The following is a 23,342-nucleotide window of genomic DNA, read 5'->3' as shown; positions in this document are numbered from 1 at the left end:
TCTTAATTTAATTTAATTTATCTAATCTAACCTAATTTAAGAACTTTTATGTCACCACTTTTATAGGTAAGTGCTGGTTTAACAAGTCCCATTGATTCAGTGTGGCTACTCAAACTGGGATTATGAATTGGATTTAAAATAGTAAAATGACATCAGAAGGTGGGTACAAGTTGCACTTTACATTAAGAAGATCAGAACTGTCCAAAGCTCTACCTGGTTTCACAACCTGCCTTTTCAAAATTACTGAACAGTTGCATGAAGTATAAGCACAAAGGCAGCTATACCCCAAGAACTAGGATTCAGAGGTATCCTGTCTCTGGTAACAGAGGCTGAATTCACAGCTGCTGAAATGAGAAGGTAAACTGGCCTAGCACAACATTTGCAGGTAAGCAAAGTCAGGGTGGCATCCGAGTGAGAATGCTGGACTGGGATTCAATTCCTCTCCAGCATGAAGCTCTTTTAGTGACCTGCGGCCAGCCATGGTCTCTCAACCTGACTTACCTCAGAGAGGCACTGGGGAGAAAGACAGCCATGTATGCCATCTTGAGCTCACTAGAAAGAAAGGTAGGACAGAATGAAAACTGATGAGTAAATTAGCTGGTATCAAACATTTCTCCTCAGGTTAATTTTGATTATTTTTTTTAAACTGAAACTGACAGTGGGAACTAAAGAGAGGTAAGTCTGTCAAGATCCATTTTGCGTATTTATCTATTGTTCCCTTACAGGAAGTTTTGAATCCACTCGCCATGCTGCCATTTCCAGATGGCAATTTGGATCTCAGTCTCAACAGTTAGGCATAAACTAACAAAAGCCAAACTGTAACTGCAGAACTGAAAGCCAAGTAACACTTTGCTAAAAATGCCATCAACAGAGTGATCCCCCCCGAGCATGTAGTCTCACAGTTCCATATTAGACTGAAAAGTCTTATTAAGCACTAGAGATAGAAATAATCACTTATTTCATTCTCACAGAATGCAAAATAATAAACGTTTGCCTCCTGCTGGGTGCCATTATGAGATATTTGTGAATTTTTTGACATTTTGGGAAGTTTTTTTTAAAGAGGTATTTTGCATTGAATTTTGTGTTTTGTGCTACATACAACTTTTTAAATGCAAGTTATTTTCCTGCAGAAACATGGCTTTTTTTTTGCTGATGCTCTGCTGATAGAAAAAATGTGAACTTTTTAATTCTAACGTAGGAGCAAAAACATGCAGCAGTTAACAATTTTTCTGATGGGGTGTCTCAATGAGCCGAGGCAGCCTTTTTCATCATGGATGAGAAGACCACAAGGATTTGTCACCTCGTTATTATGCAGTTTTGCAAACTGTATCAGAGGCCTTAAAACTAAATGCAGGCCTAAACATGTTCTGATTCATATTTAAGTTGGAGAACCCTGAATTGATGAATCTCCACAGGAATGTAAATTAAAGAAATTCTGCACTATTTCCTACTTACGAACACAGGAAGCTCGCCTGCCTTCTATCATGTTACAGTCATGGCTGGCCCATCTTGTTCAGTACTATCTACAAGGGCTTCCACTAATCTGGTGCCCTGGCCAGCATAGCCTCTGACCACTGGCAGCCACATCGTTGTTATGGTCCAACAAAATCATTGATAAAATACCAAGTTGGGGAAGGCTCATCCACTGCTAGTTGCTCTGCAGGGATCCAGACACACGCTGCTGCTACCTCTATCTGGAGATGGTGCAGGATGAACCGTGGACCTTTCCCATGCAAATCTACTGACAGATAGCTCTTCCCAAAGCTTTTCAGCTGCTACTTAAGGTGGTTTATGTCAAGTGGTGACTATTCCATTAGAGCGAATGAGACCATGCTCTCTCTGTCATACGCACGGCCTGCCTCACTTGCCGTTCACACCACTTCTGCCTACGGAAGACAATGTCTTCTCACATTCATACATCACAGAATCATAGGGTTGGAAGGGACCAATAAGGCCATCAACTCCCTGCTCAGTGCAGGAATCCAAATCAAAGCAGATCTGACAGATAGTGGTCCAGTTTTCTCCAGTGTTGGAGCGCTCACCACCTCCTGAGATCATTTGTTCCATTGTTATACTGCTCTAACAATTAAGAGGTTTTTCCTGATATTCAGCCAAAATCTGACTTTCTGTAGCTTGAGCCCATTATAACATGTCCTGTACTCTTGAGATGATGGAGAACAGATCCTGACCCTCAGGGTGACTAGCTGGGTACTATCGTATCTCCCCTCAGTCTTCTTTCCTCAAGGCTAAACATGCCCAGCTCTTTCAGTAGAGAAAAAGGAAATGTCACAAAACCTAGGAACCAGATCTGAATTCCTCAGGTGCCTGGGATTCTTTTCCACTCTGCAAAGTGCCTGAAACTTTTACAAAAGTTCCATTAAGTGCAATTCTGGCAGGCAGGATTCTGAAATCCATTTTTTCCTGGTAATGAGTAGAGTCGTTATCTAGTCTCAGTCAAATGCAATGAGGTTCAACAGTGTGAAGAAATTGCCTAATACTGGAAATCCAACTCTTTAAAGTGCAATTGGACAATGTGATAGAAACTGCAAAGAAAGAAGCCATTGCTTTTGCTTTGTTACAAATGCAACAGAAAGCTGCTGGAGCCTCCAATATATCAACAAAAGGGCCGTTTCTCAACTCAGAAATATTTACAAGCAAACCACATCTTAAAGATACTTATTAGAAACTTCAGCATCCACTGTTTAAAACTTTTGTTTCTCATGAAGAATTCCTTGGCCAGTCGTCAGCATTCTAGCAACAGATGGTGCTGACTGGTTCAAGAAAACCACGTGGCCACATTTCCGCTTTCTAAACAGACGAATGAAAGTAGCCTCCAAGCACGCGTGATGTTTGCAGATGAATGGCATCCAAAATTCTTGGCCAGCCCATCGTCCAAAGCCCCAGAAACAGAAAGCCAAAGTCTGCCTGAAAAGATTGAACAATGTCCGAAAAGAAAAGACATCCCAAATGGGGAACCATATATAATGCTGTTCACTGTGGACATGGAGATATGGGACAATATGATTAAGTGACTTAGTCAAGTCCAAATGGAAATCTGTGGCAGGTTTAAAACTGAATTTTGACCCCTAGCATCCCAAACAAAGTCCATAATTAATATTACCTATCCCTCCCTCTCCTGACTTTATGTTCTCTCAGACAGACCAATCATCATCAAACACAAAAACATACCAAAAGATTTGCAAACTATGTGTAGATAAACATCTAAAGGGAACACTCAAAGGCATATATGTGCTGGAAAGGAAAGTAATCACCAAATACACACACACACATACATACACCCTATTTAGGCTACTTTTTAGATCTATTAAGGCAGTTTGCTCGTCTCCAGCAAGCCTTAGTCTATGCTGGTCTAGGCATAAAAAGAAGACCAACTGACACAAACATGGTTTTCTTTAACAGACTGTCAGTAAGCTCTGCATTTCAGCCATAAATGGAAGAGAGACAGGCACACATTCATGTTAATAAAAATCACCTGGCTTGGCAGACGCAGGGAAACTGACCTAGAGTGTGAGCTTCCTTCTTCCCGCCCTGTCCCAAACGACACAGGCAAAGGCTAGCTTTGGAGAAAGGCTGTCAAAAAAGGCTCACAAATCACCCGCCACCGCACCCCGTGTGCAGCTGCTCCTCTCTGAAGCACAATTTGCCAGAGGCCCTAACCAAAGGGATTCCAGACAGACAGAAATCCAGCTGTGGATGCTCCAAGACAAGAGAAAGGCCAGCCATCCCCAGTTCCACAGAGAAAGTGAGACAGACAGACAGACCCACGCACCCACCCACCAAGCAACCACAGTTCTGTACAGTACTTACCTTCCAAATAGCAACTGGAGGAGGAAGAGAGTCCTTTTTTCGACTTGCAACCGACTAACTTCAGGCAAATCTCCAACATTTTCATTGGTTAGAGCAAGGGCTTTGGTTTCGTTCACTTTCTCCCACCTTCCTTTTCTCTGGAAAACTTCAGACGCGCCCACAAAATGCACACACACTCACTCACACACACACAGAGTTCTGCTGGTACAAAAAGCTTATGAATCCCAAGCTCCCTAAAACCATTAACTCCGGAAGTCAGAGAAGCGGTTCATCCATTTTTGACGTGCTCCATTGTTCTTCTAACCCCCATCAGCACTAAAAAAAAAAATTTAAAAATGAAATAACTTATAGCTCTCCTTCTCTTGGTTTACATTCTTCAGCCTTTTCTGGGTAGGACAGGGAGGAGAGAATGAGAAAAAAGGAAAAGAAGAAGAAAAAAAGGGGGGGGAAGCTGGGATAAGTTAGTTCAAGCCAGATCTCCTAAAATTGGCCATTCCGCCGCCCCCCCCAGCTCACTCTGTGCGAGCTGAAGCTGCTTACGTTGAACCGCCAACAAAGGGCCCCCTTCAGGCTTTGCCTGACTGACTTTGTGACATCAGGAAAGCAGGAACGCCCACCGCCCACTTAACTCCTCACGGCTCTGCTTTCCAAGGGTGGCGGATCAATCACCGGGCTCTGCCAGAGGAATGGCCATCTGCCCGCCCATCTTTAGAAATTCTTGTATGGGGGAATCTTGGGATCTTCTGGTACAGAAGCCGCAGCAGAAAGTTTTCCAGAGTTTTGTGAAACAAGGAACTCGGAGCAATATTAATGCTAAGAACATACTGTATCTGCAGGCTGGTGGATTTATCTGACCATTTCAGAAAACGCAAGCTACTAAAGCTCGTTTCTCCTAAGCAGGCATCCTCCAGATGTTTGGATTACAACCTCCATCATCCTCTGATACAACAGATTAGGGGAACAAATATCAGGTTTCAAAAGGGGGTCCCATACAGAAAAACAGAGTCTGTACTTCTCTTGCTTTCATCATTACTCTGATTTATTTTCTGTCATAATTTATCAGAATAAAGCACAAGAGGAGAGAAAGAGAGAGGGGGGGGACTAATAGGAAATATCTTGTCTGTTCTAATGGATGTCGAGCACAAAGAAGAAAGTGTTGAAACAAATGTTTGTCAGAAGTCTACTTCAGGGAGAGGAATTCATCAAAAGCCAAGTAACAAGCAAGTTATGCAACCATACGAAAGAGGCTATATTATGACAACTGCACAATACAGGTGCTCCTAAACCTTTCATACCTCATATGCCATTTCCACAGCAAACATATTGAAACTACTTTCCAGAAATCAAACTCACATGCTTGCACCTGACAGCCATCTAAATAAGAAGCTTCAGGCATGTACTGGAAAGCACACAAACTGTGCAAAACAGCACCAATCGCCAAAGGTTCTTGAAGATAGCAAACATAAACATATACCCTGCTCAAAGCCATAGCCTATGAAGTTGACTTGTATTACTGGTGTCGTTAATCATTCTCCTCTTTAGTGAAAGTGGCACTTCTAAGGTCCCAGGTAAAGAGGAGACTTTTCTTATACCTGCCACCTGTATTTCCCTTGGTCAGAGATGGTAAACTTTTGACTCTAAAAACCAAAAGACAACCTTGTTATTCTGCTGTGATAAAACAATGAATCTTGTAGCGCCTTAAAGAGTAAAAATTTAATGTAGGATGACCTTTTCTGGGCTTAGAGTCTACTTCACTGAAGACAAAAAGTGTTACCCAGAATTTCAGACATATATTCAGTACATATACGTTAGGAATAGAACTATAGACATTAAGATCAGGAAAAAATGATATACAGACATTAAGGTCAGAAGCAAATTATATGTAGAAAATACTGGCCAGCATCTGGTGGCGCAGTGGTTAAAACGCTGTACTGCAGCTAAAACTGTGCTCACGACCTGGGGTTCAAATCCCAGGTAGCCGGCTCAAGGTTGACTCAGCCTTCCATCCTTCCGAGGTCGGTAAAATGAGTACCCAGCTCGCTGGGGGGGGCAATGTGTAGCCTGTATAATTTTAAAAATTGTAAACCGCCCGGAGAGTGCTTGTAGCGCTATGGGGCGGTATATAAGTCCAATAAATAAATAAATAAAGGGCCCAATATTTATTAATTTTCAATGTGCCACAAGACTATTGCTTTTGCAGGATCTGAGGGGACTAATAGTTTGATGGTAGAGGACATGTATTTTGTGAAAAGAACTCAGATTTGTTTCCTGGCCTTTCTGGGTTTCCTTTGGTTTTTCAAACAGCTTTTTCTTCTTCTCCTGTTGGGAGGTCAGATGTTGTGGTGCAGTCCTACGTGAAGCCTGCAAGTGTTGAGAGTCAGGAAAACGCAGGGGAAAATCCACTAGCAAGTTAAGTCATCATCCAAAATCGCAGCTGAGGAATCTTTCCAGTGAAGGTGCCCATTGGGTAAGGCATGACAAATGTCATCATGGCCACTTTGACTTTAGACGTGGCAGTTCTGAACAAGGACACTGCGTAGCACCCAAAACGGCCTCTTGTGTTCTCCAGCCAATACATTTCTCTGTTTCTTGGAATTTTTCTTCCCATTTACTTTACTCTGAAAGAGCAGCTGCAGCCATCTTTACTCCCCCCCCACCTTTATGTCGTCAAACTATCCTAGCGTTCTACACTGTATGTGTTTTATCCATTCTTGCCATTTATTCATTCACCTAAGTCTTTGTTGGTCATCCTCTTGATGCACAAAATTATTTGTATCCTATGATAAATCCACTTTTCACATGTTTCTTTTAATAAAAAAAAGAAGCCCTGATTAAAATATATGATTTCATGCAATGCAGTAGAACTCAGAATACACCACACTGCACAATGCAAACGCTCAGTCCCAGAAGAGCCAGCCTGCATGGCCATGGGCAAATTCCAGTCTCAAGATGTCCCCAGAAGGGAATGGTAAACCACTTCTGAGTATGTTCTGCCTAGAAAACCCTAAAAAGGATCACCACAAGTCAGAATTTACTGTACTTTTCGCTCCATAAGACGCACCTTTCCATAAGACGCACCAATTTTTTAGGAGAAGAAAACAGGAAAATATAACCTGTTTTCTTTGCTCCATTAGACGCACAGACTTTCCACCCCCCTGTTTTGTGGGGGGAAAGTGCGTCTTATGGTGCGAAAAATACGGTACTTGGCAACACACAATTAATATTAGGCATAGAAGGCTAATCAAAAGTCAGAGCAGGGGAAGAGATCAATAGCAAGAAAACTGAGCATTATGTAACACAGAGCTCTGTTTCAATTTTTGTCTGCCCAGATGGGAAACAGTTCTGGGAAACCGCAGCATGGTCACATTGCAGGGAGTTTCACAATCGCGTACCCTGAAAGTGAGCAATTCTGACCTCCTCTGCTTTCCATAGCATGAGGTTTTCCAGAATTGCAGCTGCAGGAATGCAAAATTCCAGAAGGATTCCAGAGGAGTTACTAAATGGGATTACTAAGACAGCCCCCGTTAAGGCTCAAGGGAGTTGGAAAAACAAAGTTAACATGCTCAGTGCCAAAAGAAGAATAAATAAGTAGTAGTTGCTTGAATGACATTCTTTTTTTTAATCCCCATTATCTCCCCGCCTTTTGAGACATGAATAAGTCAGACCAATACTAAAAGCAACCACTTAGGTTCCATGGCTTCAAAATCAAACTGCAAATAGTTTGTTTCAATTCTTTGATTCCTAAAAAGCACCTGCATTTCCATCTGGGTTCTTGAATTGTGGTGCTGGAGGAGGCTCTTGAGAGTCCCCCGGAATGCAAGGAGAACAAACCTATCCATTCTGAAGGAAATAAACCCTGAGTGCTCACTGGAAGGACAGATCCTGAAGCTGAGGCTCCAAGACTTTGGCCATCTCATGAGAAGACTCCCTGGAAAAGACCCTGATGTTGGGAAAATGTGAAGGCAAGAGGAGAAGGGGACGACCGAGGACGAGATGGTTGGACAGTGTCACCAAAGCTACGAATAAAGCTTGACCAAACTCCGGGAGGCAGTGGAAGACAGGAGAGGCTCACTGCCAGAAACAGGGCCACCAGAGGACAGATGAGCCACAGCAAGCAAGAAAGCAACCACAGAGAGGAGCAGTCATGATTTGCATCAGCAGGGAGAGAACCAGCACCAAATAACATTGTAGATCATTGTTGACAACCATTCACAAGAGTGGAAAGCGAATGGAAATCCACCCAGATGGTACCTGCCCTACTGAATTTCCACCTGAACCTGGTGCTTACATTTTTCTTCTCTATCTCTCTCCTTTTCTACATATATTTCCTGAAGAAAACAATTCATGCATGGGGTGTAGTGGACATCCTCATGGCCGTGCTCTCCGGATGTTCGATTACGATATCCACCACTCCTAACCAGCCAGGTCATCACTGCAGACTGCTTCAGGATGACACATAGCACTTTGTTGTTCCTAATTTACAAGGGAAAACAAGATGTGTTTCTAAAACACTTGTATCTGGGACCATACACATATATTTGGGATCCACCCACCTCAGGCAGATCTCAGAATAACAATGCTGTTAGAGAACTAGATAAATCTTGGCTTTAGGAAAAGTAGAGCCATGCTAAATGTTAAGGTGCTATAGAGAATACCATTTGTTGTCAAAATAAAGCAGTGACCCCTTGTATGAAAACAGGGGTATCACAAGCACACACCCCAACACAAGTGTCCCACTTTTTATCTCAAATTAGCTAGGGAAAGTGGAACTCTGTTTGCCTCTGAGCGCACAACAGCACTGTAAGAGCAAAACCCAGTACTAGGGAGAAGGAAACAGTTAATAACCAAGTCTTTCTTTGAGCAGAGGACCAGGCTTGATAGATCAAATTGCATCTGAGGATGGGGTGGAAGGAGAGAGTGGAGGCTGAAGTGGAAAGGGGGTAGATAAATATGCGGAACTGTTGCACAAACCATCAGGGATGTGGGTTGAAAAAGGAGGCGCCAATATTCCTGCAAAGTTATCTCCAGGGCAGTTGAAAGAAAGCCTGTGCGCGCACAGGCAAATACTGCCAAGCTATCTGGAACTTTGCAAATGCATTTCCACTAAAGGGCACACCATAAAATATGTACTGCTTTGCCTGTTGCGCCTGGCTCCCAAACAGTGGTTGCAAAATTATTAGGAAATCAAGTGCTTGAATGTCTTCTCCTTCCCAATCCCACATTTAATGACAAACTGCTAGTCCCAAAAGGTTACTCAAACAAACATTCAGCTGGGGAAACAGATCCAGCAGAGCGCTTTTTGCTCAAATGACTAGCTCAGTCCTACACGTATGCATGCACAGTGCAAAGCCAAACATTTGGATAAACCAACAAAACACACAACAAGACACACTAATCACCCATCTACAGAAAAAGACAAAAGCCCATCTCACAGCCATAAATACTCCACTCCCAAGCCAACTACACCAGAGCACAGAGTGCTGTCCTCTGAAGATGCCGGCCACAGAGACTGGAGAAACGTTAGGAAGAACAATCTTCAGAACACGGCCAAAGAGCCTGAAAAACCCACAACAACCATTAGATCCCGGCCGTGAAAGCCTTCATGAATACAACAAAACAAAGATACAACTTAACCCAATAAAAAGAAAGACCATGAGCATACAATCGACATGTTGGACTTGCGTGACCCAGGGAAATCTCAGCAGTTATCGAGGGAGCCTTCTTTCAAATTTTATTAACACATCCAAGCTAAGATTATGGGTCTGCTGAACCTGAAACAAAATCTGGAATCTGGAATGCACACCTTGAGACCTAGCCTCAGGAAAAAAAATTCCCCTATTTGGAATAAAGCCTTCTGGAAGTGCTTCATTCAGTCTTGTTAAATTTGTCTACACATGACATCTTGAAGGAACAGTTGCACATGTAAATGTCGATGACAATCCACACTTGAGAGACATGCTTGTAAGTATTTGAGAAAACTATTGAAGAATCAAGTATTCAGTGCATTTATTTCAAAACTCTCTATGCTTGTGAGATTTATTTGGGACTATTGATAAAAGAGTACAAGACTTGTTTTCCCCCTTAACATATCCCTCTCTTTAACAAAGGTTCCCAACCGTGGGTCCCCAGATGTTCTTCCACTAAAATTCCCAGAAGCCTTCACCACTAACTGTGTTGGCCATGATTTCTGGGAGTTGTGGTCCAAGAACGTCTGAGGACTAGAGAGGTCCCTAATCTCCTTATGATTCGGTATCTTTAAATCAAACTTGGACTGAACAGACCTTCAAAGAAATGATCCATGGAGTCCCTTCCAGCTCTGCAGTTTTAAGATTATTATTTTACGGTCTGAAGCACTCAGGGTGGCACACAAGGTCCCCACGAATTTGTAGACGTTGACCTCAGCCTCCAAACCACAGGCAGGCTTTTGCAAGGTACTCCTGGGCTTGGTTTATCCCACTGTAAAACGGGGATAATTGTTTTGGCAAGCCTGTTGTAAAGGACCCAGAGATAAAGTGTGTGAAACACGTTTAATGCTTCAATTGCATTATTTCACATTGCATGTGAAATGATATGGTTATTTATTTGAAGCATTCGCCAGTCTGCCCTGAGGGATGATTTAGAAGCATTGTGCACCACGCCTTAGTTCTTTAAAAACAATTTTGTTTCCTCTGCCAACAGGCAGCTCCGCAGTCCCTTGTTTCCCTATTTACATTCTGAGTATTTTCCAGAACAACAACAACAAAAAACCTATTCCAGTTCTAGAACTTTAGAAATTCTGAATGTTTCTGATTTGAGGATTCCTTCCGGGACTGCAAAGTAGAAGCAGGCCTAGCCTTTCCTGGGGATGGGGGTGGGGCCGAGAGTAGGGATTGCTTTGCTGTTCAAGCGGCAGTAAAGAGGGAGAAAGAACAGCAGCTCCTCAGCTAAGGACAAAGAAAAGCAGAAAAAGAAGCATAACTTCCCCACCAAGGCAGACTCAGAGTTCACAAAGTTGATGAACAGCTGCCTGCCACAGGGAAGAATAATTCAGAGATGTCTTTTTTTTTTTGGGGGGGGGGGGGAGAGAAGGAACCAAAAGGAAAAAAAATGGAAATCAATTCCACATGTTTTAAGCCCTCAAATGCAAAGCACTAGCTAAGGAAATAGGGATTTTCATTATTTTTCCTGAACAATGGAAACCTTTTTCCCCACCTACCTGTGTTTCCCCGAAAATAAGACAGGATCTTATATTAATTTTTGCTACCAAAGCAAAAACAAAACAAAACAAAAACATTAGGGCTTATTTTCAGGGGACGTTTTATTTTTTTCCCATGTACAACAATTTACATTTATTCAAATATAGTCATGTCATCTTCATCTGGCTGTTGCACAAAGGTAGAGGGCAGGGTTTCACTTAACTGGGGCTTATTTTGGGGGGGGGGTAGGGTTTATATTACGATCATCCTGAAAAATCATACTAGGGCTTATTTACTTTAGGTCTTATTTTTGGGAAAACAGGGTAGTAGCATTCTCTTCTGATTTACTTGTACCCCAAAACATAAGCTTCATGCTGCAAACAGTGAAAGACAATGATAAATGGAGGTGAAACAAAAGAGGGCAATGCCCTAATTCAACTCTCGTCAGGCATGACTACTGTTCTCCTGAGTCCTTCCGCAAGCAGGTGAAGACCTTTCTCCTCAGAAAAGCTTTCCCTGAATGACCGGCTATCAGAGTGGGCGGATGGTTGGGTTTAAATGGAAGGACAGATCCTGAAGCTGAGGCTCCAGTCCTTTGGCCATCTCATGAGAAGAGAAGACTCCCCAGAAAAGACCATGATGTTGGGAAAGAGTGAAGGCAAGAGGAGAAGCGGACGACGGAGGACAAGATGGTTGGACAGTGTTACTGAAGCAACCAACATGACTTTGACCCAACTCCGGGAAGCAGTGGAAGACAGGAGGGCTTGGCGTCCTTTGGTCCCTGGGGTCACCCGGAGCAATAGGGGACAGGACTAAACAACAACAACTGCTTTGAATGTGTATTGGTGCTGCTTTTTTTGTATGGTATTGTAAAGACACACTGAGTGTCTATAACATGCCATGCTAGTGGTAAAATCTGCTGTCCTAAACTGATTCTACATATTTGCTAACTCAATCTAGGACACTGCTTTACATAATTTTGACACTTCTTTCACACATTCTACTGCTGCGTGAAGAAGTCCCGGACTCCAAAGCTCATCAGTTTTAATACGTTAAAGGCGACCTTTTGGGTTTGTTTACTTTGAAAGAGGTTTTTTCTTTCCTTTTCCACATCCCTAGTTTCCTGTATCTCTTTCCCTTATTTCAGGAAAGGCTCTTTTGTATCCGAATAAGGACTATGTTTCCAATCATCCCAGAGTGCAGGACAGGTAATAATGGGCTCAAACTACAGGAAGCCAGATTTAGGCTGAATATCAGGAAAAACTTCTTAAATGTTAGAGCAGTACGACAATGGAACCCATGGCCTCAGGAGGTGGTGAGTGCCCCAACACTGGAGAAAATTGGACAACCATCTGTCCGATCTGCTTTGATTTGGAATCCAGCCTTGAGCAGGGGATTGGATTCAATGGCCTTCGAGGCCCCTTCCCACTCCATTATTCCATTATTATATGTTCAACTCATAGCAACCACAGAATAAGGAGTGGTAGAAAATAACAGGCATTTCACTCCCAGGTTTTACCTCTTCTCCTTCAGCCAATGCAGTTGCTGGCCACTAGAAAAGCCTCCTATTTTCAAAGGCCACACATGAGGAAATCCAGTGTTATTAAAGATCAGCTGCTCTTCTGCTAAGCCCCAAGCCAAGATTTCCTGCAACTGTTGTTTCTGCTCAGATCCTTTATTTGAAAGACTCTGAACCTGGAAGCCAGCCAAGGAGAATATTTCATGTGTGAAATACCCTAACCCCAGAACTTCTTGGAGGAGATTTATGAAGGGTGTTGGGTGATTCCACTTCAAAAACATTCCTTCTCCTCCCTGCCCCAAAAGAGGGCGGGAAAGGGGGGGAAGTAAGGCACAAGAGCACAGACTCCACAGCATGTGACACTCAAAGGGCTTTTGGGGGGGGGGAATCGGGGTTTTGCTAAGTGGAAAAATGACAAATACATTTTTAAGATACGAAGTCAAAAATGACTTCAAGCCACAGATAATATTCTACTTGTGTGCACAACTCAATGAAATCAGCAAGGGAAGCAATTCACAGAATTAAGTGTCCGCTCATTTAAAAGGTGGTAAGGTGGCTTGTGTATTATAAGGCAGCCTCATAAGAAGGTCATGACAGAATTTACCGCTATGCCCATGAATTTCAAACATTACCATGCAATACAAGGCAACAGCTCCACCAGTTGATCAGTATTTATTTTCTATTGGTTAATACTGGTTAAGACTCACCTGGGCATACAGGTAGGGGATTAACACTATAATAAAGAGAGAGAGACTGAGAGAACACTACAGTACACACATGTCATTCTCACTGTGTGCAGGTCAGAGCTCATGGGTTTTGGGGAATGTGATACTCCATGCCACTGAGCTTCAAATTACATTAAGAGGGAAGCATATCTTTGTGTTTAATGTATGTGTGTTTTAAGGTAAGTAGCATGTACAACAGTGAAGCTTTCCTCCCAATGGAAACAACACCTTCAAAACAAAGAGTTTTGTCACATCTGCAGCAGGAGAGAAAAGGGTTAGACTCCCCTCTCACTAGTTCCTCTGAACTTGATAATCACAGAATAAACTGAGTTGGAAGGATGGCCTCTAAGGCCACCCTATTCAAAGCAAGTCCAAATCAAAGCAGATCGGACACAGAGTTGTCCAATTTTCCCTTGAAGGCCTCCAGCATTGAAGTGCTTCACCACCTCCCAAGGTTCCCTGACCTACTATTTGACCATTCTGATATAACTGGCAATTGTGGATCACACTTCAAGCATCTGATGAATGGGCCCTAATCTACAAAAAACAAAAACTTGTGGCCACTTACTCTAGACCTTTCTCATCTTGAAGGTAAGAGAATGGTAAGCACAGTTATAAACATGCTACAGCTTCCATAAATCCTTTTCCAATACAAATTCCATGTGGAATTCTTTCAGAATCTCATCTCCTATTACTTCTTTATAAGCAGCAAAAACCCGTAAAAAGTGATGGTGGTATGTATGGCCCGTTTCAAAACTGCTTCCATTAACACGGTTTTGTTTAAAGAGAACACATTAAGTGAAACCAGCTGTACCGAAGAGGCTGGTGCTACTCAGTACTGGACATATCAGAATAACACTTTGGCAACAAAAGGGGTTCTATTTTACTGTTTACTATTAAAAAGTGAGGGGAGCATGAGGGCAGGCCAACAAAGAGATCAACATTCATACTAAACGTGTTCTAAATTCTGCGAATGTCTGCAAAATGGTAAAAATATCACCAGGTTTTCAAAGAGTTTAACTGCTACTGAAAACAGTTAAAAAGGCATTTCTTTCATCATCATCCCAGCACAGTTTGAGGAGGAGGAAGACGAGGAGGAGGAGGAGGAAAATGAAGCTTTGCCAAAAGCTTGTTGTCTGTGGTAAATGGATAGGCTCACAATGCCAGAAGATCAGATGATCCAAATCACATGAGACTCCCACTTTCACAAGAGCTGCTGGCAAGAAGTGGGGGGAGGCTTGCTAATTAAAAATAGACAGTCACAAATACAGAGGGAGAACAGATTCGAAACGTCGGCTATGAAACCAACCAACAGTGTGCTGAGGCCAAAGGCGGCAACAATGGAAAGAAGCAGACGAAGAGCAGAAACAAATATAAAGCCCAAAGACCTTCAGAAACCTCAGAACTTTGAAAACATCATCATCATCTTAAGAGTCACAGAGCTGGAAGAGTCCCTATGGATCATGAAGCCCAGCTCCTGTCAAGGAGGCACAGTGGGGAATCAAACTATTCAGCAGTTCTCTAATATGGTGATAGTATCTCAAAATCACTTCATATTACAGTACTTTAAAGTGGGGAGAAATCATCTCACTGGGCAACAATATGTGCCAAGAACTTGCTTATTAATAGGATGTCCAACGGCGGATTCATGTGCTTCACGTTGCATGACACAGAGTCAACCATGCCCAAATTAAGAGCAAAAACACTTCCATGTGGCTCACACAGACTTAGACAGGCGAGCACTGTGGTTGAAAAGCAAGGGACATATTCATCACTTGGAAAACCTAATGTAAGATGATGGCAGGAGTGAAAGCTGTGATTCATTTGTTTTTCCCCCCTCCAGAATCACTTGAAATACACACACACACACACACACACACACACACACACACAAATTAGCCACAATTCTTTCGTTCGCGATCTTAAAACTAGCTGTATTTTAATACATCTGGGTGTCAAATTTAACAGACTCAAACTGCATACTGATGTTGTAAGAAAACCAACTTGCTTTGTAGCCACAAGCTCTTCACAGACTGATATACAGTAGGAGAAAATAATTGGGTAAAGTTTTCTAAAGATCAGACTACAATCGTTTTTTTTTGTTTGTTTGTATATATCCCACTTTTCTCCCCTGCAGGACACCGGGAGGCTCAACTATGTGCAAATCTATGTACTTAAAGCAAAGACTGGCTTTTTTTAAAAAAAATCCCAGCAAATAACATCTTAAGCCATTTTGAGAGCAGCGAGCTGGCTGGCAGGCAGGGAGCGAGGTGATTAACGGTTTCCTAATGCAGCATGTCCCACCCCCATCATCAATCCTACACCACACTTTCCAAAGCACATTTGCCTTCAAGAAGCATGCCTTAGAAACTCCACTGTGGAGAAATGATGCTAGCAGCAGACATGGTTTGGAGAAAGAAAAGAGAGGGCAAGGAGCCATATGCATTTGGTGCCAAAGGTGTTCCTAAGCTATATGAGCTTCTAAAGTACCTATGTGATGTTTTGTTTGGAGAATTTAAGGCCTGAAGCTTTGAACAAGATCTATTCCCCCTGCTGCCCATAAAGGCATAATCTATCAAACTAGGCCTTTAATTATAAGCAAGACAACAATGTGGTAGGATCGAACTTCTTCTCTGAGGCATTAAAACCTTTCCTGTTGGACATGAGAGTCTGCCTATAAAAAAAGGAGGGTGGACCTGTTCATAGTGAAGAAAACAAGCAACGTTGTCTGAATAAAGAATTTCAAGATCACCTGCTCAGGTGGGGTAAACTTCAACACAAGCATCAGTTTCCATATAGGGAAAATTCACATGTACGTCACAGCCTGCTCATGGCCTTTCCTTTTAGCTGTCTCTTCTGGATAGACAACCAATTACAAGGTAAACACAGGATGTTCTACATTCCTGCTGATCCATTAGTATTTGCTGGCCTCTAGTATCCACTACAAAAAACAACAACACCCAAAACCAATTGCAATACTTTTCAAATTTGTTTCTAAGAATTAATAGCATTATATCTGCACTGATCTCATTTCCTCTCCCCACGCTATCCTTCATCATTTTCTATCTTTGTCCTACTGATTGCAAATAAAGTTGGCAGATATACCAAAACAACCAGGGTTGGTGTTACAGCAGATTTTCTGCATTAGCCAAAGTTGGACTAGATGACCTTTGAGGAAGTCATCAACTCTTTGATTCTATACACCGTTTAACCTTTATTTTTCTAAGCTCCAATACAGCAGATACCCTACTTACCATTCTTCAAAGAAACTCGTCTTGCAGTGCCTTTAGGAGTAAGAAATACATTTTAGGCACATCACATTAGTAAAATGAAAACAGAAGCGCCAAGCATCCCCCAAACATGAAAAGCATCTCTTGACCCCAAAACAAAACCACACACAAAAGCAGCTTTTGTTTCAGCATCAAGCACATTCACCTGTACATGGACAAATTGACACAGGTAGGGACTACACCGTTCTCTCAAACGGAAACACTCTTGTTAAAGCCATTAGCAAGTTTTAACAGCCCAAGTAGAGGGCAAGGTCTTGTTACTGCATGCACGCTCACTACCCTGTGCGTAAAATCTATTATGCAAGATCATTTGAGGCTAAGTGAAACAGTGATGAGTCAAGCTAATAAATCATGGTTTCACACAAAGGCCTTTAGTTGCCTGAAGTAAAAATTAAAGGCTACATAAACTGCACTGTTGCCACAGGCAGGCCACCCAAGTATAAACAGCCACCTTCTGGGAAGGTCAAAAGCAGTCATATGACCTCCTGGATTGCAAGGCTTGGGAATGGGGTGTTGCAAAAGAAGTCATGAAGGAAAGATGCAAGGGCTTACGGAAAACATCTGAGCCACTTGAAAATAACGGCCAATGTGCTATTAAGATGAAGCCTTTGCTACAGCTGCTTTTCCAGTTTCTTTTTTCTGTGTTATTGCTGGTTGCCATGGTGGCCACTTGAATCATCTGTACAAATTGCACACACATGTCTTGGGCCACGTTATTTCCACTCACTCCGTCCGGAGATCGGTTTTTGTTAACCTGGCAACTGCTCGGGCCAAATGACGTCGCTATTGCTCCGGGAGAATGTGGAGAAGGGTTTTCCGCAGATATTAAAACAGATTGGGGGAAGGGAACCAGCCATGCCAGATTTGAAAAGGCATTATGGTGTATATATAGTTTGACTGCAGCAGCACCCTCCAGAAACTTTGGAAATAATACAAAAACAAAAAGACCTGAAAACTGAGTCATCAAAAGTTCTGGAGGATACCATTCAAAGAGATGCAGAAAAGAAATGGAAATTAAAGCATTCACTTTTGAGATGAAGAGGTATGTACTGCTGTGCTCCCAAAGAGACAAACCACACTGCCTTAGAACTTGAATTTTTTATTGGAGATGGGGGACGAGAACGCCAAGAATCCCTCAACCAAGATGCTGAGTGAGAAGAAGCTAGCATGCTCAGTCCCCTCAGAAGCAAGGGAAACTAAAGCAGGGGCAGGGGGGAGGGAATAAGCTTGTTAAAGACCTCCCAAGGAATGAGGGAATGGTGACAATGTGGCTTAAACTAGTACCTACGTCTCCAGGCATTTCAACAGTAAAAGATTTGAAGTTCAGCCCTTGGTATTTCCCAGTTTTAAAAATGAGCAGGTAGCAGGTGATGAGAAAGGTCTTTATTTGGCCAAGGCCCAGAGACTAGGGTCAACCGGAGTAATCAACCAGAGGAAGACGGTTTGGGAGCATTCCACATTTCCTTTGCTGATGAGGCCTTGTTTCGGTGTTGGAAATGGCAAACTAAACCTGAGTTTCACACTTAAAAACCCAATTATCACCCAACTCCAATCTGGCAATCCTGGATATTATGGTAAGTTCCGACACCAAGCTGTGCCAAGTGCAGTCTCTGAATGGCATATGGCACCCCCAAGGATACTTTCATAGCCCCAGGCCTCCCTGAACCACCCCTACCCCCCAAATTTTCACTAGCACAAAAAAAGTGCCTTTGTGAGTTACAATGCACTTTTCAAAACAGGGTGTCTCCTTTTCCTGCTCCATTTAGTACTACGAAAAGGTCATTTTTTTCTTCCAATCAAAGGTGGACTTCTGCTCACCTCCAGGCTCAGATTTTCAGGAGCGGAGCAGGGCTGTTGAGGACAGGACATTTTGGAGAGTGCTCATTCAAAGGATCACCGTGAGTCAGAGGCAACTTGAGGGCACATAACAAAAACACGCTGCCCCTGACGAATTCCAGAGATATAAATTGGCCTCCAGATCTGTCAAAAGCTCCCCAGTCCTGCTCTAATGAGCAATGCACCAGCGTTACAAATAAAGCAACAAATTACTTTTAAAAACCCAGTATCATTGCCAATAACTATCTGACATTTTGCACAATGGGTGTGACAGGACAACTTTTTTAAAAAGTAGCATTCCAAAATTTGGGATAAACCCACAAAGAGAATGTTCTCTTTCTTCTTCCCACACAAGGAGAGATTTTTCTCATGCAATCCTCCACCTGTACTGTGTAGTGACACTAATATACCATAGAATATGTGGCTTTTTTTAACCTCAGGAAAGAAGCTAAACCTTCTGAGCTTGCAATGCTAAAAGGAGCCTCATTGTGCAAAAGTTACACTGCAGTACTGCAGCCAAAACTCTGCTCGCGAATCAGGTTCAATCCCAGGTAGCTGGCTCTAGGTTCACTCCGCCGTCCATCCTTCCGAGGTCAGTAAATTGAATACCCGGATTGCTGGGGCGAGGAGGCAATGTGTAGCCTGCATAATTAAATTGTAAGCTGCCCAAAGAGAGCTTTAAGCATTATAGGGTGGTATATAAGCAGTGTTTTTGGCTTTTAAATCCCGAGTACTGTATTTAAGACCAGATTTGCCACTTAAGTGAAACAATCCTGGTTTATACATAACATGAATTCAAGTAAACAGAAAATCATGCATTTATTGTTTGCCACTTCTTAAAATACTGTAACTTGTTCATCCTGTTAAGGGAGGTAACTTTGTAGCAACTTCTTTGTTAAACAAGGAATTGTTAAAATGTTTCAAAGAGCACCACCAAGTGGTGCAAACAAGAATGGGAATGTTGGGTCTGAAACCAGCAGTTCCTTGGAAGGTTTGGGGGAATTTCATATCCATTGATCAACAGACAAAATGCAAAGAATGTAAGTCATATGGGACCAGAACGGATGGATGACGAAACGGAAAGAGAAGGAGATGGGGTTACACAATTCACAAGGTAACAGCCGTTTTTGCCTGCTCCAGACTTTCCCAATCTGACACTCACCAAGTACAGTATACTGGGGAAATAACATGTGCTGGTTGAGATTATGGGAGTTGTCGTCTTGCACATTGTTGGTGACGGCCACTCCCCCAGGGAGTTTCCATAACAACAGTTATCTGCTTAATTGTTTGGATCACACAATATGAAGCAGGACTATGCTGACAGCCTTGGACAGTAGTGTATTATTTTGATTGACTGTGTTTAACCTTGTGGAGGCAACTACGCTTGCAACATTTTTGGTCATTCCTATTTTCCATTCCACTGGGATGACCTGTGCTTCCAAAACAATGAAACCGAAGACAACTTAACATGAAAATCCATAAGTCAAAACACCTTGAAATTAATTCAGTAAATCAAGTTTCCAATACATTTACTCAATCAATCAGGTCTCAGATTGACTGAAACTGATTTCCAAGGGACAATATTCCACTGCATTCTTCTTACACTTGTGCAATGCTCTGCTATTCAAGCAGATGGACAGTAACACAGCTATATAAGGAGGTATTAAGTACCTCTGTATGCAAGTAGCTCTGTTCTCGTTAGCAGGACCTTCCTACGATCTTTCTAGGGTAGCTGATAGTGTCTCTTTCCATATATAAACACTCTTGCCTCTTAGTATTCTTCACAGGGTAACTGCATGCTCTTTGCATGCCTGCTTTGGTAAACAGCTCTCTGTCTTGGTGGTGGTGGATAAGTTGAAGTGATCCCCTGTTACTGGAACAAAGCAACGTTTATAATTTAAGATCAGCCAAGCAAACGGGCAGAAAAGAAAAACCACGGAGTAAAAATAATCAAACAGAACTTCTAAAATCCAGTGGGTAATCTCCTATTGCTATTTCCAAATAAAAGCAGATCTGCTAAATCAAGCGCTGAATTGTTAGTCAACATTTATGTAATCCTACTGAATCAAACAGGGCACATATGCCATGCTTAATAATTAAAAGGAGAAATGGTCAGATGTGTTCAGTAACCTTCTTGGATGTCCTCCCTGCTCAAACCGTTTTTGGTTGTGACTAGTGAGAACCATTCAGTGACCACCTTCACAGGTGTGCTTGGTGAGGACACAAGAGAGGGCCTTCTCGGTGGCTGCTCCCAGAGACTCTGGAACTCCCTCCCACAGGAGGCCAGACTGGCCTGATCTTGGCTGTCCTTCCACAAGCAGGCAAAGACCTTTTTCATCAAGCAATCTTTCCCTGAATGATGGGCTGCCTGAGTGAGGATTTTCATAGAAAAGCGAAGTTGGAAGGAGCCTACAAAGGCCATCAAGTTCAACCCTCTGCTCAACGCAGAAATACAATCAAAGCATAATTGCCAGGTGATTATCCAAGTTTTTCTTGACTGCCTTCAGTGTTGGAGCACTCACCAACTCCTGAGGTCACTGGTTCCACTGTCGTACTGCTCTAACAGTTAGGAAGTTTTTTTTAAAAAAATGGATTGTTCTGCTTTATTGCTTTGAATGTATTCTGGTGTCGCTTATGTCTTTTCGATATGATAATTGATTATTATTATTTATTTGTTTGCTCACTATTATTAGCTTTCATATTTAATAACGTCAGCCACCCTGGGTCCTTTTTATGGAGAAAGGCAGGGTAAAAATACTTTGAATAAACAAATAAACTTTATGCATGCTCAGAAGTGTTACTCTTTGAGAGAAGTTCAAAGTCTAGCCTCACCACTGATTCTTAGAGAAAGCAGCATGCGTTTCATTGATCAGACTGTAACAGACAACCAAGAGTTATATTTTCTCTCTCTCTTAACCCTGCTTAGAAAAGACTTCTGGCTTTCAAGGACTTCCCTGCTGTTTTACGCCTTGTTCCAGCTGGGCTGAGTAAAATGTACAAAGAAGTCCAGAGACTTGCCAAAGGCCACAAGGCACTGCTAGTCTACTGTTAACTTGCACAAGGCATGGAATGACTGCTGTGAGCACGGGACTGGAGCACCTGATTTCTTCTTCAAAGGAAAATTCCCATCTCTGCACTACACTAGCAACGGGGAAAGGTGGGAGCTTTCCTTTGTTTTAGACTACTGGCTGATATATTCTGGGAGACACAGTCTTCAGAAAGGAGTCTTTCTCATCTCTTCTTCACAAAAGTCCAAGTAACAGCAAACAGAGGCACCGTCTTTTTTTTTTAAACAGAAAGATGCTTTGCCAAGCTGTGTATTACACATGTGAGAGGGAAGTAGTTGTAGAATAAAGAAACAGAAGTGCTAAAATACAAGATGGAACAGTCTACTGCCTCCAGATGTAGTCCAAGACGTTCAATAAACATATCTCTGGCAGAAATGGTCTCTTTTTCGTTTGCAACCTAATTTTTCTTTCTGCTAGGACTGTGGACCCATGTAGTTCACTGTAGCTGCCTGAGTTACTCTTATCTTAAAGTTATGAATAAGTAGGAGCAAAAGAGCGATGGAAATAGTGTAACAGAAGTGCTGCCTCCCATGATGAACACACTCAACTAACTATAATCACTAGCCACAGGTATCTTACAAGAATATGTAATCATTTTCATCAACAAGAATAAAACCAAATTCCTATAACATCTCTAAAATGCACAAAATATATGAGCTTTGCGGTTGTCTATAATCCTTCATCAGACTAGATGGCAAAAACTGAGGATGTAGCCAACTGTTGTAGGCCATGGAAAGCTGCAATAAAATTATATCTCAAGTTGTACAGGGAGACTTGGATATATCTCAAGAAAGCTATGCAAGTATCACATGACCTCTGGCATAGCCCACCCGGAAGAAAAAGATAAGATGGAGATTTCCCTTCTCTATAAACAAAAGGAAAACAGCAACTTGAACATCTGTTGCTGGCCTCAGGCAAAACATAGAAGGCCCTTTTGGAGGCAAAAAAGCCACAAGGCGGGATACTAAACTGGAGTTGCAGAACCATGCAAAAGAGTAAATTAAACTCAGATTTTTTAAAACCTGGTTTTAAATTTCACAACCTGCTTGACCAAATGTGTCAACAGAGAACAAGGTCGCCTTGCCTGCAGCATTTTTTAGGAAAGCCTCTGTTGTGGCTTTTAGGGTCTGGCTTTGGCCAGCTGTGCTAGAGATTGAATTCAAGCACCACACTTCACTGGCAGTAGGTGCTTCTTTCCCCACCAACCACTCACCCCATACACTACGACAGGCACAAAAGTAGTGGATGCATCTAACAAAGATGGCTTGAAATCTTAAATGTACAACCCCTCTCGCAGTACCCGAGGAGCTTGTACATTTGAAGGGGGCCACAGTTTGGAAATAATTCTTCACAAACCAGATCATGAGGTCCATTCTGCAACTTGTAAAATCATGATTCGGACCGCATTTCTTTCATATTGCGTCGATGGCTGTGGCCAAAAATAAAAAATAAAAAAAGGCTGAGAGTGGCTGGTTCAGAAATTTACTTAGAATGCCTTTCCAGGTACCCTGCTTCAGAAAGCAATCAGCAGTCCCCCAACCAACAAACAAAAACGTGCTTGTTCGCTTGCTCTCCCTTCCACAATGAACGCTCCATAGCTCTCAAGCATGAACAAGCCACGCATGAACTGGCTGCAAATGAACAGGCCAGAGGAGGAGGAGGGAAGGCAGAGCAAAGTTACGTCTCGAATTAGCCCGTGGTATGCAGAGGGTCACACTTCTGAGTGGGTATCATCACATGCCGCAAGTTCTGCCACTGGCTTTTTGAATTTCCTGGATGGATACTGCTCTGAAACCCTGGGAAACTCTATGTAGGCAATGACCTGTGCCCACTTTGCCTTCATTCTGCTTGGCACCCACTCGCTGCATTCAAAAACCCTCTACTGGGCTGCCAGCTTTCTC

At 42.5% G+C, this 23,342-nt stretch overlaps 1 protein-coding gene across 2 annotated transcripts in view; it reads right to left on the bottom strand.

Annotated features, from left to right (window-relative positions):
• The window catches only part of ABL1 (ABL proto-oncogene 1, non-receptor tyrosine kinase), an 89,588-nt gene that overhangs the window by 42,479 nt on the left and 23,767 nt on the right, over positions 1-23,342 (bottom strand). Inside the window, exon 1 of one of the 2 annotated variants that reach the window (XM_072984871.2) lies at positions 3,829-5,609. The exons of the other annotated variant lie outside the window; for it this stretch is intronic. Coding sequence (XP_072840972.2) covers positions 3,829-3,913 — 85 coding nt within the window. The 5' untranslated portion in view covers positions 3,914-5,609. Of the gene's footprint in view, positions 1-3,828; positions 5,610-23,342 lie in introns of those variants that run through there. 2 annotated transcript variants of the gene reach the window in all.

This window comes from Pogona vitticeps, chromosome ZW-PAR, assembly GCF_051106095.1.
Source record: "Pogona vitticeps strain Pit_001003342236 chromosome ZW-PAR, PviZW2.1, whole genome shotgun sequence".
Taxonomy (NCBI): Eukaryota; Metazoa; Chordata; class Lepidosauria; order Squamata; family Agamidae; genus Pogona; species Pogona vitticeps.
This window is presented reverse-complemented; position numbering and strand designations above follow the sequence as displayed.